This window comes from Panthera onca, chromosome A3, assembly GCF_046562875.1.
Source record: "Panthera onca isolate mPanOnc1 chromosome A3, mPanOnc1 haplotype 2, whole genome shotgun sequence".
Lineage (NCBI taxonomy): Eukaryota > Metazoa > Chordata > Mammalia > Carnivora > Felidae > Panthera > Panthera onca.
This window is the reverse complement of record NC_138341.1, coordinates 50290374-50309518: the sequence shown is the minus strand read 5'-3', so window position 1 is coordinate 50309518 and position 19145 is coordinate 50290374. Positions and strand designations below refer to the sequence as shown.

The window sequence follows — 19145 nt, the reverse complement described above, 5'->3', positions numbered from 1 at the left end:
AGAAAAGTCTGAGTGATCATACCAGATGCTGGCAGCATCTGTCTCTGGATGGAGGGCCTGTGGCTCATTCTCTGTGTAAAAGATGAAGCCTGGAGTGGGCTGAGGCTCCAGCCTCTTGCTTTCAGATGATGAAACAGAGGTTTGGGAATCTACCTGGCTCTGCCTCAGCTGGATCTGAGAGCCTAGAGGGACCTATCTAAGATCATGAACTCCTAAAGGTAAGGCAGAGGTGCTTATTCTATTAGTTCATGTTTTAATTAACTTTTAGTGTATATAATTCAGTGGCATTTTGTACACACACTGTGTCATACGGCCACCACTTCTGACTCCAAAGCCTTTTCACATCCCAAAAGGAATTCCCTTGCCCCTGTGCAGTCACTCTCTCCACCTGTTCTCTCTAGACCCTGGCAACAACTAACCTGCTTTCTGGATGTTTCATTGAAATGAAATCATGTGATATGTGAACTTCTGTGTTCAGCTTCTTTTACTTTATGTCTTCAAGGTTCACCCATGGTGTAGCATGTATCAGTACATCATTGCTTTTCTATGGCTGAATAATATTCCATGGGAGGAATAGACCACATTTGTTTATCCATTCATCCAGTGATGGACATTTGGGTTGTTTCCACCTTTTGGCTGTGGTGAATAGTGCTGTTAGGAACGTTTGGGTACACGTTTTTGTTTGAGCACCTGTTTTCAGTTCTATTGGTTGTATACCCAGTAGTGGAATTTCTGGGTCATATGGTAATTTTATGTTTAACATTTTGAGGAACTGCCAACATGTTGTCCAAAGTGGCTGCACTGTTTTACTTTTCCACCAGTAGTGAGCCCTATTTTATTTTACTACCTGCCTCAGCAATACTGCCTGGTACATAAAGGGAAGAGATTGTTGTTATTCACTGAGAAATCAGATGACTGACACTGTGACGAAGCTATTTTCCTATGCTCTGCTATTTGATATTCATGACAACCAAGGACAAAGGTTGCTATTAATGTTCCCATTTTGCAAATGGGAAACCAAGGCCAGAAAAGCTGAGAGATGTCCTACCCAAGACCTCACAGAGTCACTGTTATTCCAAGAGTTGTGGATTGGAGAACATGTCACTAAAACCCCACACTTACATCTATGACACACATTCCCTACTATACCAGCGCAGCCCAGAAATGGGCCAGTGAGATGGATGATGGTAAATGAGTGGCATTACATTTTGGAAGTCTCAGGGAGAAGAGAAAATCAATTCAATTACATTTTAATTGAGTTGGCAGAATCTCCTCTAACCTCTCGTCGGGGCTCCCAGTAACCCAACATCAGGCCAATGCCCTGAACTTTTACTGAGAACTCATCACTTAAAGGAGACGAGTGGAAGAAAATAGTAGCAAATCATTTCAAGGGGAAAGAAGTAGGTAAGAGCATCCTTGGTAAGATGCACAGAAATCCTAGGTCAGTGATTCCAGCTCTACAGAAATGTTCTGTAACCTTTCAATTCTCTGAGAAAGTGAGAAGGTCTCAGGCCCCAACACTCAAATTAGGGTAACTCCAGCAAATTTTATGCAGATGATGAAAGGGACTAACTCTGAAGGTGTGGGTGGGTAGAGGGGGATGAGAGATGGTGTGGGAGCCAGGTATGTTATTGCCCAGAGGCCTGAAGCCAGGTGGGAGGGTGAGGTGACAGGAGCCTGACCCAGGAGTTGAAAGGTTCAGGGACAAAGCCAGTGCACCTGACCTTACAGGGAGGGGTCAGGTTAATAAATACCCAGGCCTCACTCTCTTCCCCTCTCCAATCTCGGCCTGGCCTCCCAGTGGCCACACCCAAGCAGAAGCCAAGAGATCCCTTGCTGACATACAGGTCAGCCACCTGGAACACAGAGAAGAGGGGGTAAAGGTGAAGAGAGATCTGGAGGGGAACATGGGAGATCAGCGGCACAAAGGACTGTGAAAGCATCAATGACAGGCAAATTCGATGACTACAAACTGCTTATTCTAAGACCGGCCAAACTAGGTTATGCTTTCCTCATTATTGTGATGTGACTGCAGAGTGGCTGCCTTCGGCAAAGCCAAGAGCAGGGAAGTGGCTGCAACGGGGGGTGCAGAATGGCACCTTTCTGCTCTGAAGCCTTTAATGAGTTCAACTCCTCATCCCCAATAATTCCACTGTAGAGAAGCTATGCTAAAGAGAACCATGTACAAATGTTTATTTGCAAGTGAAGTGAAACATTGAAAGCAACGTAAGTGCATAAAAATAGAGGAAGCATGTATGTGATGTATTACACATCAATAAAAAGAATGTGAGCACGATGGCAAGGGAGGGACAGTGGACTGAGGTGTTAGGATCTGGGGTCACATAGATTGGAGTTTTAATCCCGGGCAGGGGAAGAGAGGTCTTTGCAATGGAGATGTCTGGGGGAGCACCACCTTAACCGAGGGACCAATCTTTGTATCACCAATAATAGGGCCAACTGACATTGCCTCCTGATGATATGCAATGGCAAGGACACATAATCTAAAATATTTAAGTTGACTTAAATCATGAACAAATCCAAACTGTGTGGAATTTTGAAAGACATCTAGGGTAGGTACTCTTCAAAAAATGTCAACATCATTCTTAACAAGATTGTTGTAGATTAGAGACTGAGATGACAGATAAACACCATAGGCTGAAGAAACATGTCTGCAACTCACTTTCAAATCTTGCAGCAAAAGTGTGTGTGTGTACACAAACCTGAGCTCAGGAGAGCACTAGCAAGCAAATGTAGCAAAATGTTAACAACAAGTAGTGAATTCACTTGAAAGGTACATGGACTTTCACTGTATTATTGTCAGTTGTTCTGTAGGTTAGAAATGGAGTTCAGAGACTAAATCTGTTTTCTTGCTGGTAAAAAATCTCTTGGGATTGTAGTAAGGACTAAATGAGGTAGTGCATATACAATGCTAAGCACAGTGCACACGAGAAATGTTAGCTATGTACATATGTACTTTATTATTTATGATCATGATAGAAATCACTAAGTACTTCTACCTCTCTGCTTTCCAGCATGGGGCAAGATCACACTTCTCCGTTCCTTGTGAGGTTGGCAGGGCCATGTAACTGGCTTTGGAGAATGAAACATGAGATAAGCAAACTGGGTTCCTGAGTCACTATCCTGACTGTTTACAGATTCACACAATCTGGCTATGTAGACTGAACAAGACACAAATTTTTGTCGTGTGAAGCCAATGAGCTTTAGGGACTGTAATCAAAGCCTAGCCTAACCCAGATATCCACAAAGCAAGGCCCTCAGGTCAAATCCTGTCCACCACTTGTTTTTGCCCATAAAGTTTCACTGAAACACAGCCGTACTCATCATTTATGGTCTGTGGATACCTTTGCACTATGATAGCAAGAGTTGAGTAGATACAGTGGAGATGTTATGGACTGCAAAGCCGAAAATATTTACTATCTGGCCCTTCACAGAAAAGTTTGCTCACCCCTGACCAAGCCTGTCTTGACTGCTACGATCAAAATATAAAGTGAAAAAAGAAAACCCAAAGCATTTATAAAACATGGCTTTATACTAGCTCTATGACCTTGAGCAAGTTATTGTTTCTATAATCTTTTAGTTTCCTGGGTGTAAAATGGTGGTAATATTAAGTGTTTATAACATTATGATGAGTAAATTCTTGTATGTAAAATACTTGGAACTGGGAGGCTTGGAAGGGAAATACTAGATTAGCCAGAAGTAAGGGCAGGAATATGAGCTGATGAATATAAAATCACTAAGGCAAGAACCTAGTAAAAATCCAGTTATTCCAATTAAATAAAAATAAACCTGAATAGAAACCGAAGACTAGACAACAACAACAAATAATAGCAACAGTGGTTATCTTTCAAGATATTAAGAGAGAGGACTAGGAATGGTTTGTTATACCATTCTGTGTTTTAAAATTTTCCATAATTGAACGTTTTTTTTTTTAATTAAAAAAATTTTTTTAACATTTATTTTTGAGAGAGAGAGACAGAGCATGAGCAGGGGAGGGGCAGAGAGAGAGGGAGACACAGAATCTGAAACAGGCTCCAGGCTCGGAGCTGTCAGCAGTCAGCACAGAACCTGACGTGGGGCTTGAACCCACGAACCGCAAGATCGTGACCTGAGCCAAAGTCAGACACTTAACCAACTGAGCCAACCAGGTGCCCCTGTTTTTTTTCTTTTAATTTTTTAATGTTTATTTATTTTTTTTTAATATATGAAATTTATTGTCAAATTGGTTTCCATACAACACCCAGTGCTCATCCCAAAAGGTGCCCTCCTCAATACCCATCACCCACCCTCCCCTCCCTCCCACCCCCCATCAACCCTCAGTTTGTTCTCAGTTTTTAACAGTCTCTTATGCTTTGGCTCTCTCCCACTCTAACCTCTTTTTTTTTTCCTTCCCCTCCCCCATGGGTTTCTGTTAAGTTTCTCAGGATCCACATAAGAGTGAAACCATATGGTAGCTGTCTTTCTCTGTATGGCTTATTTCACTTAGCATCACACTCTCCAGTTCCATCCATGTTGCTACAAAAGGCCATATTTCATTCTTTCTCATTGCCACGTAGTATTCCATTGTGTATATAAACCACAATTTCTTTATCCATTCATCAGTTGATGGACATTTAGGCTCTTTTCATAATTTGGCTATTGTTGAGAGTGCTGCTATAAACATTGGGGTACAAGTGCCCCTATGCATCAGTACTCCTGTATCCCTTGGGTAAATTCCTAGCAGTGCTATTGCTGGGTCATAGGGTAGGTCTATTTTTAATTTAATGAGGAACCTCCACACTGCTTTCCAGAGCGGCATATTTATTTATTTTTAAGAGAGAGAGAGAGGCAGAGTGCAAGTGGCAGAGGGGCAGAGACAGAGGGGTAGACAGAATTGGAAGCAGGCTCCAGGTCCTGAGCTGTCAGCATACAGCTAGATGTGGGGCCCAAACCCACGAACTGCGAGATCATGACTTTAGCCAAAGTCAGACACTTAACCGACTGAGCCACTCAGGTTCCCTGAACATACACATTTTATAATCAAGAAAGAAAAATCAATGTTTTCTTATGAAAAATCTTAATATTTCTGTCATTTTACAAAACATCTTTTGTTGACATTCTACAAATGATACCATCCAACAATGTTCCAATACTTTCTTCTTGTGAAGACAGTTTATATATCTGTGAAAATAAAAGATGAATTATGACATGCTAATATATTCATGCACTACTAGTTTCCATTATACAAACATATATAAGTGAAATTATTTATCATTCAACTACTGGGATAATGACATGAAATCACAAATCACGAATGTGATTAAAATATATAAAGTAGATGGCAATTCATCATTTATGTCAAAAGTTCCCTTTAAATTAGTTATGGTAATAACCCTCTACACATAGAAACTGAATCTATTTTTTTTTTGAATCTGTACCAATTTTTAAAGCATACGTCAAGATATTAAAGATCAAGCTTACACAGTATATTTGAAATGTAAAATAAATCTAAAATGTATTCTGCACATTTTTTTTTTTTTTTCTTCAGAGAGGAGACAGCACGAGCGACAAGCAGGGGAGTGGGAGAGAGAATCCCAAGCAGGCTCCATGCCCAGCACAGAACCCAATGCAGGGCTTGATCCCATGACCCTGGGATCATGACCTGAGCTGAAATCAAAAGTAGGGCACTCAACCAACTGAGCCACTAACGTGCCTCTGAAGTTATTTATTCTTTTTTTTTTTTTTAATGTTTGTTTATTTTTGAGAGAGACAGAGCAGAGTAGGGGCAGGGAGAGAGAGGGAGACACAGATTCCGAAGCAGGTTCCAGGCTCTGAACTATCAGCACAGACCCTGACACAGGACTCAAACTTGGGAACCAGGAGAACATGACCTGAGCTGAAGTCAGAAGCTGAATTGACTGAGCCACCGAGGCATCCCTGAAGTTATTTATTCTTAATTAAAGAATGCTTTTATCAACTAAATTTCTAACTAAATTTTACATAAATCAGCATCTTCTTTTTTTTATTTTTTTAATTTTTTTTTAATGTTTATTTATTTTTGAGACAGAGAGACAGAGCATGAACGGGGTTGGGTCAGAGAGAGAGGGAGACACAGAATCGGAAGCAGGCTCCAGGCTCTGAGCTGTCAGCACAGAGCCTGATGCGGGGCTCGAACTCAACGAACTGCGAGATCATGACGCTGACATCAGATACTCAACCGACTGAGCCACCCAGGCGCCCCTATAATCCAGCATCTTCTAATTCTTTGCATCTGTAACTATTTTTCAAGTAATTTTTAATTACATTAACCTTTCTTAAAGAAAAACAAAAACCAGAAGGATCAGTGATCAACAAGCAAACAACATCAGTATTATTCTTCATCTATCACACTTTGTAAAAATACAGATTTACAAACCTTTTTGACTTCTGTAATATTTGTTATGTCAGGTAGATTTTTCAGAGAAACTTGATGACCTTCTACCTGAGATATTAAGTCTTCTTGATTTATTTGTTTTTCTCCCTCTTCAATGTAAACAATTAGAATTGAAGTGTCATTTGCTGAGATACCAAATTTTTTCAAAGCTTCTGAAATCTAAGGAAAAGAACAACAACAAACAATAACCAGTAGCTTCTGTGTCTGAAACATCCCCCCATGGGCCTCCTTTTTCCTTGGTCAGGTTCTTATTTTTCATATCCTAATGATTCTACCTACAGTGTTTCTCTTCAACAACCCTTCTTTTTTTTTTTTTTTTTTTTTTTTTTTTTTTTTTTTTAATTTTTTTTTCAACGTTTTTTATTTATTTTTGGGACAGAGAGAGACAGAGCATGAACGGGGGAGGGGCAGAGAGAGAGGGAGACACAGAATCGGAAGCAGGCTCCAGGCTCCGAGCCATCAGCCCAGAGCCTGACGCGGGGCTCGAACCCACGGACCGCGAGATCGTGACCTGGCTGAAGTCGGACGCTTAACCGACTGCGCCACCCAGGCGCCCCGACAACAACCCTTCTTGACACCCACCACATCTGCCTCTAGAGTACTCTCTGCTCAAAACTGCACCTTATTCCTGGGCAATCAAGTCTACTTCTTGGCGTTTCTTAACATCAACACTCCCTCCCTCTGGCCCCAAGTGACCCTCTAGCCATGCACACCCACCTTCTACCCAGACTGGACCACCATTTGGTGTCCACCATTTCATACATTTTTTCCTATGCTCAAACTTTGTCCTCAGCCTGGAGTGTCCTCATCCCTCAAGGTCCAACACTAATGTCACTAATGTCATCCTTTCTCCTTACAGGAGTTGCTTCTTTGCTGTTTCCATTGGTTTGAAGTATTATTCCCATTATGTCACTTATCTTAGTGCATTTGGATTTCTGTCTTGTTTACCTGCCTTCCTCAGGAACATGTTTCTCCTGTCCTAGAACTGTAACTGTAAGAGGGACAAGCCCAGCAGATGTTTACCAAAGTGAAGTTTCTCAAATTATTTCAAATGATGTCAAAGAAATTATAATTATCTGGTAATTTTTTCTCCAGGTACTGAGGAATTCTATTATCATGCATTCTATAAACTTTATAAAATTTCAAACATTATTTTAAACCATGCTGCGGGTTTCCTAATTGTCCTTTGGATGATGTTAGTACCTGGTTGTGTTCTTAATAGCAGTAGTAATACTAAAACTTCATCAGCAAAATTTAAGTTATTTTTTTCATGTGCCACAGGTAGAATATCTTTAGCTCAATAACTTTGATTACTACCGGTATTTCAAACCACAAACTCTTCCTGAGCCCTGGGTATATGAGTGAGCCTGTGTTAAAGGCTGTTCCACGTACCAGGCAGGCTTCTGGTATATGGAAAAGACATGGATTCTATCCTTAAGGAGTTATAGGGAGAGTAAAAGATGTGCATGGTAACACACAAATATCCATGCTTAATGTTTTGCCATTTAAATTTATATATCATTTAGAGGGATCTTCCTGACCCTATATGGTAAGAAGGACAGATAAAACTATCCTCATCTAATGTAGCTAAATTTTTGTTTATTCCTATGTGAAGTGACTCCAAAGCTTATTTGTCTAGGAAGAGGCAGTGCTAAACCTCAATCTTTCCAGAACACTCTTCACTATTACAGCCCAACACTGGGGAACACACATTAGCACAACACAATCAACATAAATAAAGTAAAATCCATATTAATTACATTGTTATTTGGGGAAAGGTTGAAAATAATTTCAGTTGATAGAGTTTTTGTCTTCATTTTTCCCAGTCTGTAGAGATGAACTGCTTTGTTTGAGGCCACAAGTATCTGAAATGGATCAACAATCTACCAAAGAGAACATAAAGAATTACACACGGAGAATCTGGAGCACTTGGAAGACACATGCCTTCTCTCTTGGTAACTCCAATGTCAGGCTGTTTGACTTCATCACAGTTTCTATGGACTAGGTTTTCAAAATTGCTGGGTGTTCAGTAAATCATAGAATGTTAAAGCTGCAAGGAACTTAAATAGTAAAAATTTAAAAAAGAACATTGGGGGGTGCCTGGGTGGCTCAGTCAGTTAAGCGTCCAACTTCAGCTCAGGTCATGATCTCGTGGTTTGTGAGGTCAAGCCCCGCGTTGGGCTCTGTGCTGACAGCTCAGAGCCTGGAGCCTGCTTCAGATTCTGTGTCTCCCCCTCTCTCTACCCCTCCCATGCTCATGCTCTGTCTCTCTCAATAATAAATAAATAAATATTAAAAAAAAATTTTTTTAAAGAACATTGAGCACTAATATGGGGAAAGGCGATAGTCTAAACATTTTACCTGTATTATTTTAATTCTTAAAACTACCCTATGAAATCAGTAGTATTATTCACACACAGTAGATGAGGAAGCCAAAGCAAAGAATGTTTGGGTTTGAATCCCAGCTGTCACTTCCTACTGAGGGACCTTGGGCAGATCCCTTAGTTTTATCTGTTAGATGCAGATAATCATAGTAGTTACTTCATAGGGTTGTTGTGAAGATTAAGTGAGTTAGTATATGGAAAGCACTTAGAACAATGGCAGGAACAGAGCAAGCATGGTACAAAGGTTGCCTACCACTTGCTCAAAGTCATAATAAGTGGCAGAGCTGAGATTAAGTCCTAGTAACATGGTTCCACAGTGTGTGCTCTTAACCACTATGGATGCCTCCTGTGCAGAGATTTTTCTAGTTTAAATGAGTAAATGAAGCTCCAGGCATTTGCCATTACATCAGAGTCAGAATACAACCTTTCATATCTCCTGGGAAGGGCCTAGCACTTTGGCTTCTATTCACTATTAAATTCAAGGTTGGCTCAATCTGACTCCACAGTTTAGACAAGAACTATTTATCCAAAGATGACAATTTTAGGCTAACCTGTAACATCATGAAAAATTAACATATTATTGGAGTGCCTGGGTGGTTCAGTTGGTTTGGCATCCGACTTCGGCTCAGGTCATGATCTCTTGATTTGTGGGTTCGAGCCCCACAGTAGGCTCTGTGCTGACAGCTCGTAGCCTGCAACCTGCTTCGGATTCTGTGTCTCCCTCTTTCTCGCCCCCTCCCCCACTCATGCTCTGTCTCTCGGTCTCTCAAAAATAAGTAAGCGTAAAAAATTTTTTTTAATTAACATATTCTTAAATGCCCCTTTATAGCTCATTTGTTCTTACTTGTACTTACCACCTTAGGGTTTATTAATGCACCATCAATAGCACCTTCCATGGCCTTTTTTCTCAAGTCTCCAGCATTTTTTACATCTTTAAACAACAGAAGGGTCACCCTGCATTCGGGAAATAGGTCCAGCTGATGCGTTAACTGCATTTCACAGACAAGCACGATTCTAAAAGACCAAAAGACTTCATCTGTTTAAAAGCTAATGGTATAATTCAACTAATAAACATCCTCAGTAACAAATATAACAAGATGACAGAACTGTTACACTAGAAGAATCCATCCCAAAAGCACATTTGGCATCCCCATGAGATGTCTACCAACCCTGCTGAGTTGTTCCTAGCTTCCTTTACTGAAAGACCAAGGTTGCTGCCTGCTTCTCTGGTTGTGCAGGCAGGCAGGCTTTGATGCATGGCTGAGGAGCAGCTTCTCTAACAGACAAGTAGAAGCAGAATGGCAGGAATTCTTTAGGCCACGGATTACTTATGGTGTGAATGAAACCTCACTCCAACTTAGCCTTTTTAGCTTTCTGATCTTCCCATTTTATGTATATTTTAGCAGAACCTAGACACAAATATTAAGAAAATTTTATTGAAGTACAACACTTGACTCAAAGATACTCATTTCACACATGACATTTAAGTAGAGAGGGGGTACAATTATTTTTAATGTTTTATTTATTTTTGAGAGAGAGCATGAGCATAAGTGGGGGAGGGGCAGAGAGAGAGGGAGTCACAATCTGAAGCGGGCTCCAGGCTCAGAGCCGTCAGCTTACAGTCTGATGTGGGGCTCAAATCCCCGAACCATGAGATCATGACCTGAGGCAAAGTTGGATGCTTAACCAACTGAGCCACCCAGGTGCCCCAGGAGGGGGTACAATTATTAAAAAATCAATACAGGCCTTTTCTTAGACATAAGTTTAATAAGGAAAGGACAAAGACATAAAAGAAACATAAAGGACAACTTTAACTAGAAAGACAACCATATCCTTGAACTGAAAAACTAAGTATCTTTAAAACAATTTCAAAGTGTTAGTAAGTTATTTGGGGGTGGCAATTTGGTAAGTTCATGTTATCCTTGGCAGTTTCCATTTCTAGGACTCTTTTCAAGGAATAATTAAAAACCTGAAAATTTACGTAATAAGATGCTCCTCTCATCATCCTAATAGCAAAAATTTGAAAACAAACTAGCAAATAACAGATTGTTGCAACTAAACAAGCATTAAAAACTGTCATCTTGGAGACCGGTTAATTGGTGTGAAATAGCAATAAATAACATTAAGTAAAAACATCTGATTGAAAAACAAAACACAGGAGCACCTGAGTGGCTCAGTCAGTTAAACATCTGACTTCAGTTCAGGTCATGATCTTACAGTTCCTAAGTTCAAGCCCCACATCAGGCTCCTCCCTGGCAGTATGGAGCCTGCTTGGGATTCTCTCTCTCCCTCTCTCTCTGCCTCTCCCCCACTGGCATGCATACTGTATCTCAAAATAAATTGTAAAAAAATACATAAAAAAAGAAAGACAAAACATAAAATGTGGCATAAACTGTGGGCTTTTCAAAAAGGAGCATAAAAAATATTGAAAGGAAGATACACCAAAAAGTTATCTCAGACTTGGTGGAATTACATCTGACTTTTTGTTAGGATAAAAAATATATGTGTGAATAATATCCTGGCACACAGCAGTTCAATCTTTATTGTCATAGTAACATCCAATGGGGAAAAGATAGATACAGAAAAATATAATGAATACATTCCCAATTACACAAAAAGATGCACACAGAAAACAAAAACATGAAACACACCAAAATATGGCCATCTTGGGTGGCAGGATTATTGGTAACGTTTATCATCTTCTATAAAAAAAAAAAAATTGCACTGAATTTTCTACAGTAAGCACACAAAATAAGAGTACAGATAATCAGCAAGGAAAAAAACTTTCCGTTTGGTTTTTTTCCTAGGGAAAAAAGGTCCCCTTGATGAGGTTTTGGGGTGATAGTGGGGTTCACAGCTGATGGTCAATAAAGAATTCATGAAGATGTCTTTGGTACAAAAGTGATTTTATTAAAGCATGGGAACAGGAACCCAGGGCAGAAACAGCTGCACAGGGGTTGTGAAGAGTGGCTTGTTACATACTATGAGTTTAGGGGAGGTAAAGTCAGAAGGGAAGGTTCCAGACACTTTCTTATGCTAAAGACTCACAGATTACGGGAGGCCTAGCTATTGTCAAACTAAGTTGTTGTTGTTGTTTTTCCCCTCTAGCAAATCATTAACATTAAGACAGCAGGGAGTTCCAGGACTTTAGGCTATTGATGGGATTACGTTTCTTTAGTAAACTGGTAGAGACTCATCAGTTTAACCATTTGTTTTGTCCTTTCCTTTCTTCTTGGGTAGACAGGAGTGTCCATGGAATGTCACACAGATCCCACTGGGGTGGGGGTGTGCTAGCTTATATTTTGCCCTCAGCCCGCCTTATGGTCTCTCATCAGCCTAGCAAAAGTCAAAACATAATTCCCTCACTTAGGCCAGAAACTTAGAATCATCGTTGCTCTCAATCACAGCAAATCCAGAGTCATACTCCTAGCTCCCATAGTTACTCTCTAGTCTTGACGACTTTACCTCTTAAGTACCATTTTGACCCGTCCACTTCTCCCCAGTACCCACTGCCCCCAGCCCAGGCCGCATGTCTCAACTACAGCTGTGGCCTCCTAGGGGTGGTGGCCTCGCAGTTCCAGCCCTCCTACCATCCAACTTCCACCTGGCAGTAAGACCGATCCTTTCAAAACGTAAACCATATCTCGTCCTTCCGCCGCTCTTGTGATAAAGCTCCCACTTAATGGCAGGGCGTTTCAAACCCTCCAGTCGCAGCCCTCTCGCCTTGTGCTGCTGCCAGCGCACCTGTCTCCAGACCGCGGTCTTTCCGCTACAGCCCAGTGGCCTCCCCAGTTTCAAATGCCCAGGCTCGCTCCCCAACTCTGCCCCTCCGACAGGTACAGCCCCTGACTTCTTCCTCCCTCCCTTCAACTCCGTTTAAAAAGTCCATTTACCAAGGTCTCAGGCCCTCTTACACGTGCTCCTCAGCCCTTTTCATCGGTTTGATGAGTCCTCATTCAGCTGTGTAGCACTCAGAGAGCATGAGCTTGTCACTGCCGTACTGAGCCCCCGGTGCTGGCCCTCCGCCCGCCCTGCCAGAGAGGACTCACCTGCGCACTCTCGGTCCTCCCGGAAGGCCTTCCCCTCGGAAACAAACCCCTCACTTTCCGGAAGCTGGGCCGCAACCGCGCAAGTCCCTCCCCAGAAGCTCCTTCCCCAGCCTGAGAGACGCCGGCGGACGCAAATGGGAGCCAGGGCCCCATCTGTCACTTCCGGCTATGGGGACGGTAAGGATCCGCGGGCCGGACGCTGAGGTTTCAGGGCGCGTCTCAGCCTTTCTCCAACGCGTTTTGGCGTTGGGGGAGACATCGGTTTCTTCTTGTGCAAAGAACAGTGTTGGCCAGGATGAACTCCACATTCATCTCAGCTACAGTTCTTTTCGGGGACGGACGGAACTTGTTTCCTTCTTGCAACGGTGCGGTCATTTAGGAAAGCTCTGGAGTGGACCGCGATTTGCTTTGGGTACTTAAGAGGTGACAGTACGTTGGTGAAATCAACCTCTTCCTGCTTCTAGCAGGTTCAGAGATTTGTCGTCTCTAAGTGTATCAGCCTCTAAGAGAGGCTGCAAATAATTATTTTCCATGTTTTTTATGGTTCCGGTTCATCTTGGTCCATACTTTTCTTTACACAGGAAAACAGGTAAATTTACGCAAGTAAATAACAAATATACCGGTCGGGTGGATATGTGCTATGGAGAAAAAATAAAGGAAAGGGAGGAATGCCTGGCCGAGGGTATTGCTATTTCAAATAGGATGGTTAAGAGCTCACCAGAAAGGGCCCTTTGAACAGTAACTGGAGGAGGTCTGTTTAACTGGGAGAGCAGCATTCCAGGCAATAAAGAGAGTTCAAAGGCTCTGAGACACTTATGGCCTTCCCCCACTTAAGGGATAGTAAAGAGAAGCATGGGCTTGAACACAGTGGGAATATATATAGGTGTAAAAGATATTAAAAAAATTTTTTTAATGTTTATTTATTTTTGAGAGAGAGCATGAGCTGGGGGTGGCATGGGGCAGAGAGAGAGGGAGACACAATCCAAAGCAGGCTCCAGGCTTTGAGGTAGAGAGGCTCCAGGCAGAGAGCTCGTGGTGGAGCTCAAACCAACTCTGAGATCATGACCTGAGCTGAAGTTAGACTTAACCAACTGAGCCACCCAACTGCCCTCTAAAAGATATTCTGACAAAAGACTGGTATCCAGAGTACATAAAGAACACCTACAACTCAGTAAGAGAAAACAACCTAATTAAGAATGGGTGACAAATTTGAACACTTTATAAAGGATCTGTGATTCAGGCCAATAAACACATGAAAAGATGCTCAACATCATTAGTCATCAGAGTAATACAAATTTAAAACATAATGAGCTACTACTACACACCCACACAACTAAAATTTAGAAGACTGATAGTATAAGTGTTGTCAAACATAATTTGTATCCTCGTATATTGCTGATCTGAATTTTATAAAATAGTATAACCACTTTGGAAAAGAGTGTGGTAGTTTCTTAAAAAATTAAATGTATATTTACTTTGCATTTCATTCCTTTGCATTTTCCAGGAGAAAGGAAAACACGTACCTAACAAAGTTTAATACGTGAATGTTCATAGCAACTTTACTCTTTTTTTTTTTAATGTTTGTTTTTAAGAGAGAAAGAGTGCAAGCGGGGGAGGGGCAAAGAGAGGGAGACACAGAATCTGAAGTGGGCTCCAGGCTCTGTGCTGACAGTACAGAGCCAGATGTGGGACTCGAACCCACAAACCATGAGATCATGACCTGAGCCGAAGTTGGATGCTTAACAGACTGTGCCACCCAGGTGACCTGCAACTTTACTCTTAATAGCAAAAAACTGGAACAACCCAATGCCCAAGAACAGATCAGCGGACAAACTGGTAAATTCATACAATGAAATAGTAACAAAAAGGAATAAATTACTGATACTTGCAACAATATTTGCAACATGGATGAATCTAAAAACCTCTGAAAAAAAAAGCAAGAAACTAGAATATATTACTGAATGATCCTTTTTCTACAACACTGTAGGAATTGCAAACTTATTCTAGACTGACTGGAAAGCAAAATAGTGGTTGGGAATGGAGGAGTGGGAGACCTGGATGGACTGGAAAGGACGCCAAGGGAATCTTTGCTGTGAAGCCTGTCGATGTTCTGTTTCTTCATGTAGTGGTAGTTATAAGGGGACTATGACTTTGTCAAAATTCATCAAACTATACACTTAGAAAATACATTTTATGGACAATAAATCATGCATTATGCCTCAATAAAGTTGATTAAAAATAGACATTTAAAGAAAAGTCGCTCCGTTTATAGCAGCTTATTTATAACCACCTAAAGCTGGAAACAACTCAAATGTTCATCAAGTGAATGGATAAACAAATCATATATCCATACAATGGACTACAACTTGGCAATAAAAGGGAACCAACTATTGTGCCATAACAATAACATGGATGGATCTCAAAATAATCATGCTGAATAAAAAAAGTCAGACTTAAAAATAGTACATACTGTATGATTCCACTTAAATACAACTACAGTGATAGAAAGCAGATCAGTGGCTGCTTGGATAGGGGGCCTTTCCATCAAAGGAAAAAGGAAATTACAAAGCAGCACAAGGAAACTTGGGGGTAATAGATATGTTCTATATTAATTGTGGAAAGGGTTTCATGATTATATACATATCAAAAGTATCAAGTTGTACACTTTAAATACTAAGTGCTCGACTGTTAAAAACAGAACAAACTGAGGGTTGATGGTGGGTGGGAGGGACGGGAGGGTGGGGGATGGGTGTTGAGGAGGGCACCTTTTGGGATGAGCACTGGGTGTTGTATGGAAACCAATTTGACAATAAATTTCATATATTGGAAAAAATAAAAAATAAAAAAATAAATAAATACTAAGTGCTCGTAGGGATGTGAGCAACTGGAACTCCTATACCCTGCTGATGGGGATGTAAAATAGTACAGCCATTTTGAAAAAATTTGGCAGTTTCTTCTAAAATTAAACACGCGCTGACCTCATAGCAGCAGTCTCCCTCCAAGGGAAATAAATGCAGATGTTCACACAAAAACCTCTATACAAATGTTTATAGCAACTTTGTTCAAAAGTCAAAAACTGGAAGTCTATCAACTGGTAGATGGATAAACAAACTGTGGTATATCCATACAATAAAAAACTAACTCAGCAACAAAAAGGGAATCAACTATCGATCCCCCTCGATGACATGGACGGATCTCAAAGGCGTCATGCTATTTGAAAGAAATCACATCCAAAAGGCTACATGCTGTTTGATTTCACTTACATGACGTTCTAAAAAAAGGCAAACAATACAGAGACAAAACAAATCAGCAGTTGTCAGGGCCTAGGGTTGGTGGGAGAAGTTAATTACAAAATGATATGAGGGAAGTTTTGGGCGTGATGGCAAGGTTCTCAACTGTGGTAGTAGTTATAAAACAGTATATTTGTAGAAACTAATAGAACTGTACATGAAAAAAGGATGAATTTTACTGTTAAGTCATTTCAGAGATAAAGATCCCTTTACTACAGTTGCAGGGGAAGAGATCACTATCATGAAATTAGTTCAAAAGATCTAATTTGGTGTTGGTTAAATGAGAACTTTCACAAGATTATCAACCTTGTTCTCCTCTGCAGTATATAAATATGCATATCTGTGTATCTTGTATAAATAGGTATATCTGTTTCCATCTGATAAAATGATTCTAATCTTGGAAGTGTTATGTGAATAAATGGGTTTTGAAGACACCAAGACTTCAAAAACTATTCCCAAGGCATGTGAAAATTACCTCCAAAATGAATGCCTACCTATAAGTCGGTAGACTATCCTTGCTAAATTGTTAACTTGAATATAATTGACATTTCTATATTCCTAAAGATAGGATCTCAATGTCACATCAGTGGAAGAGCTCTGGTACTTCCCATTCTCATATGTATGGTTGAACAATGGTTAAAAACTGTGACTGCTGGGGAGCCTGGGTGGCTCAGTGGGTTAAGCATCCAACTTCGGCTCAGGTCATGACCTCACAGTTTGTGGGTTCGAGTCCTGCATCAGGCTCTGTGCTGACAGCTCAGAGCCTAGAGCTTCCTCCTCTGCTCCTCCCCCACTTGCATGCTTTCTCTCTCTCAAAAATGAATAAATGTTAAAAAAAAATTAAAAACTACAGAAACTGTGACTGCCAAATTTATTAACAAATGCTTGAGTATCTTACCTAGGTCCTCTGGAAAGCAAAACCTGAGGCAAGGATTAAAGTGCTGATGTTTTATGTGGGATATGCGCGAACAGACTGTTAGGGTTAGGAAAAAAGGGAAGTGAAGCAAGGAAAGAGGCAAAGCAATGTGAGGTAATGGACTGCCTTATAGGCAGACTTCACGGTGAGCCGGAAGACACACAGGTTGTTGGCATATGTGTTCACTCCGTGGGCTAGACTTCTCTGGAAGGCTTGAAAGGAAAACTTTTCCTGACGGTAGTCCACAGAGGAGACAAAGGAGGAGGAAATTTGCTTGCCAGGCTCCCTCCTGTCCTCTGTGTTCCATTAATTAAGGCTCCCCACAGTGGGAGCTGACTCCTCCACTCTTCTGATCCCTTCGTGGCAGCTCAGAAAGCCAGATCCTGTGGCCTGCAGTATAGCATCTCCTGCAACTCTAACGTGGATAAATGACATAAGAGAGAGGGCTGGTGTAGAGGCTGTAAGGGCCGTGCAGGCCCAGTGTAACTTGGGCTCTTGTAGCTTAGGGAATGCAATAAAGTTTGCTGGCAAGGCAAAAAAGGAGAGTGTGGGCCAGGAGGGAGATGGCGCCTTCTTTTTTTTTTTTTTTTTTAAGTTTATTTATTTATTTTGGGAGAGAGAAAGCACACAAGCAGGAGAGGGGCAGACAGAGGGAGAGGATCCCAAGCAGTCTCTGCACCGACAGCACAGAGCTGACACGGAGCTTAAACTCATGAACCATGAGATCACGACCTCAGCTGAAATCAGGAGTCAGACACTTAACAACTGAGCCATGCAAGTGCCCCCAGATGGCACCTTCATGAAGGAAGAGGGGATTGAGGGAATCTGAGACTGCTTGGAACCTGTGTGTCATGTAACAAGAGATATAAATGAAATGAATGCTAAATAGTGATACAAGATACCTTGTAGGAAAAGGAATGATTCAATAGTGGGTAGAGTTGGGAGAGAAGACTTTACTGAGATGGGCTTCAAGAAAGGGAATGATTTGCTTATAGACGCTGCAAAGCCATTACAGGCAAGGGAACAACCTGGAAGACAAAGACATGGTACCCATAAATGTTCAACAGAATGTACTCAGGAAATTGCACACTGAAGAATGGAGTAGAATATAGCAGAGTTGTGTTTTTTTTAGTATTTATTTTTGAGAGACACAGAGACAAAGCACCAGTGGGGGAGGGGCAGAGAGAAAGGGAGACAGAATCTGAAGCAGGCTCCAGGCTCTGAGTGGTCAGCACAGAGCCCGATGTGCGGCTCGAACTCACAAACTGTGAGATCATGACCTGAGCCAAAGTCAGACGCTTAACCGATTGAGTCACCCGGGCGCCCCTAGCAGAGGTTTTAAAATCAGCTCGGAGTCAGATCACAAAAGGCCTTGACAGGGAGTTGGACGTGGACTCCAAAGGCCATGACCATCCAAAATTTCCAAAAGGGGAATAACACAATGAGCTTGTTTTCAGGACATAATTCTGGGGGCAGTTGTTAGAACTACGTTAGAAAGGTGGTTCAGACAGGTTCCTAGATGGGGTCTCCCTCCACATCAAGAGTGCTTGTGGCTGACATTACAGGGCCAAATCATGACTTAGGACGCTCAATGGCCCATGCTCCTGGGACATAATGCATAAAAATCAAGCTTACCAGACTGAGGATTAACCCCAAACCCAGTTTTATTGGCAACAGAGGCTCATTATACTGGCTGGACTGAACTCCTATCTGTATCTATAGTTCCTACCCAAAATGAAAGTAAAGAAATTTTTACTGATTAAAAACTCACAAGAGAATGGGAGAGATACCAAATGGTAGATGAGAGAGAGCAATAAAATTATTGTCAAATGGAGAAAAATAAAATCTAAATGCGTGTGGCAAGGGGAAAGTAAACAAAAAGCAAATTGACATTATTACAACTCCACCATGAGACAACCAGAGCTGCCATCAGTTTTGAGGGCTTCAATCTTTTTTTTTTTTTTTTTTTAAGTAGGATGCATGTTCAGCACAGACCCCAACAGGGGTCCTGAACTCATGACCCTGAGATCAAGACCTGAGATGAAATCAAGGGTCAGATGCTCAACCAACTGAGCC

At 41.3% G+C, this 19145-nt stretch overlaps 1 protein-coding gene across 6 annotated transcripts; it reads right to left on the bottom strand.

Annotated features, from left to right (window-relative positions):
- Window positions 1-4814: 4814 nt before the first annotated feature.
- Window positions 4815-12979, bottom strand: TPRKB (TP53RK binding protein). Of its 6 annotated transcripts, none has more exons than XM_060657520.3 (6): window positions 12864-12950; window positions 9984-10223; window positions 9669-9828; window positions 8191-8313; window positions 6413-6589; window positions 4815-5178 (listed from the first exon to the last, which is right to left on the bottom strand). In XM_060657520.3, the coding sequence occupies exons 2-6, from the start codon at window positions 10070-10072 to the stop codon at window positions 5092-5094; spliced, it is 636 nt and encodes a 211-aa protein (XP_060513503.1). In that variant the 5' UTR covers window positions 10073-10223; window positions 12864-12950; the 3' UTR covers window positions 4815-5091. The 6 variants fall into 6 exon arrangements, with proteins under 6 accessions (XP_060513503.1, XP_060513496.1, XP_060513511.1 ...); XM_060657513.2 differs by lacking the exon at window positions 12864-12950 and adding an exon at window positions 12708-12857; XM_060657528.2 differs by lacking the exon at window positions 12864-12950 and adding an exon at window positions 12708-12857 and having other exon boundaries at window positions 9669-9768.
- Window positions 12980-19145: the final 6166 nt, after the last annotated feature.

Coding starts and splice junctions, on each gene's coding strand:
- TPRKB (XM_060657520.3), bottom strand. CDS start 10,072: ATGCATCAAAGCCTGCCTGCCTGCACAACCAGAGAAGCAGGCAGCAAC. Junction 9,829..9,983: donor GCTAGGAACAACTCAGCAGG/GTTGGTAGACAT, acceptor TTGGTCTTTTAG/AATCGTGCTTGTCTGTGAAA. Junction 5,179..6,412: donor ATATTACAGAAGTCAAAAAG/GTTTGTAAATCT, acceptor TTATTTTCACAG/ATATATAAACTGTCTTCACA.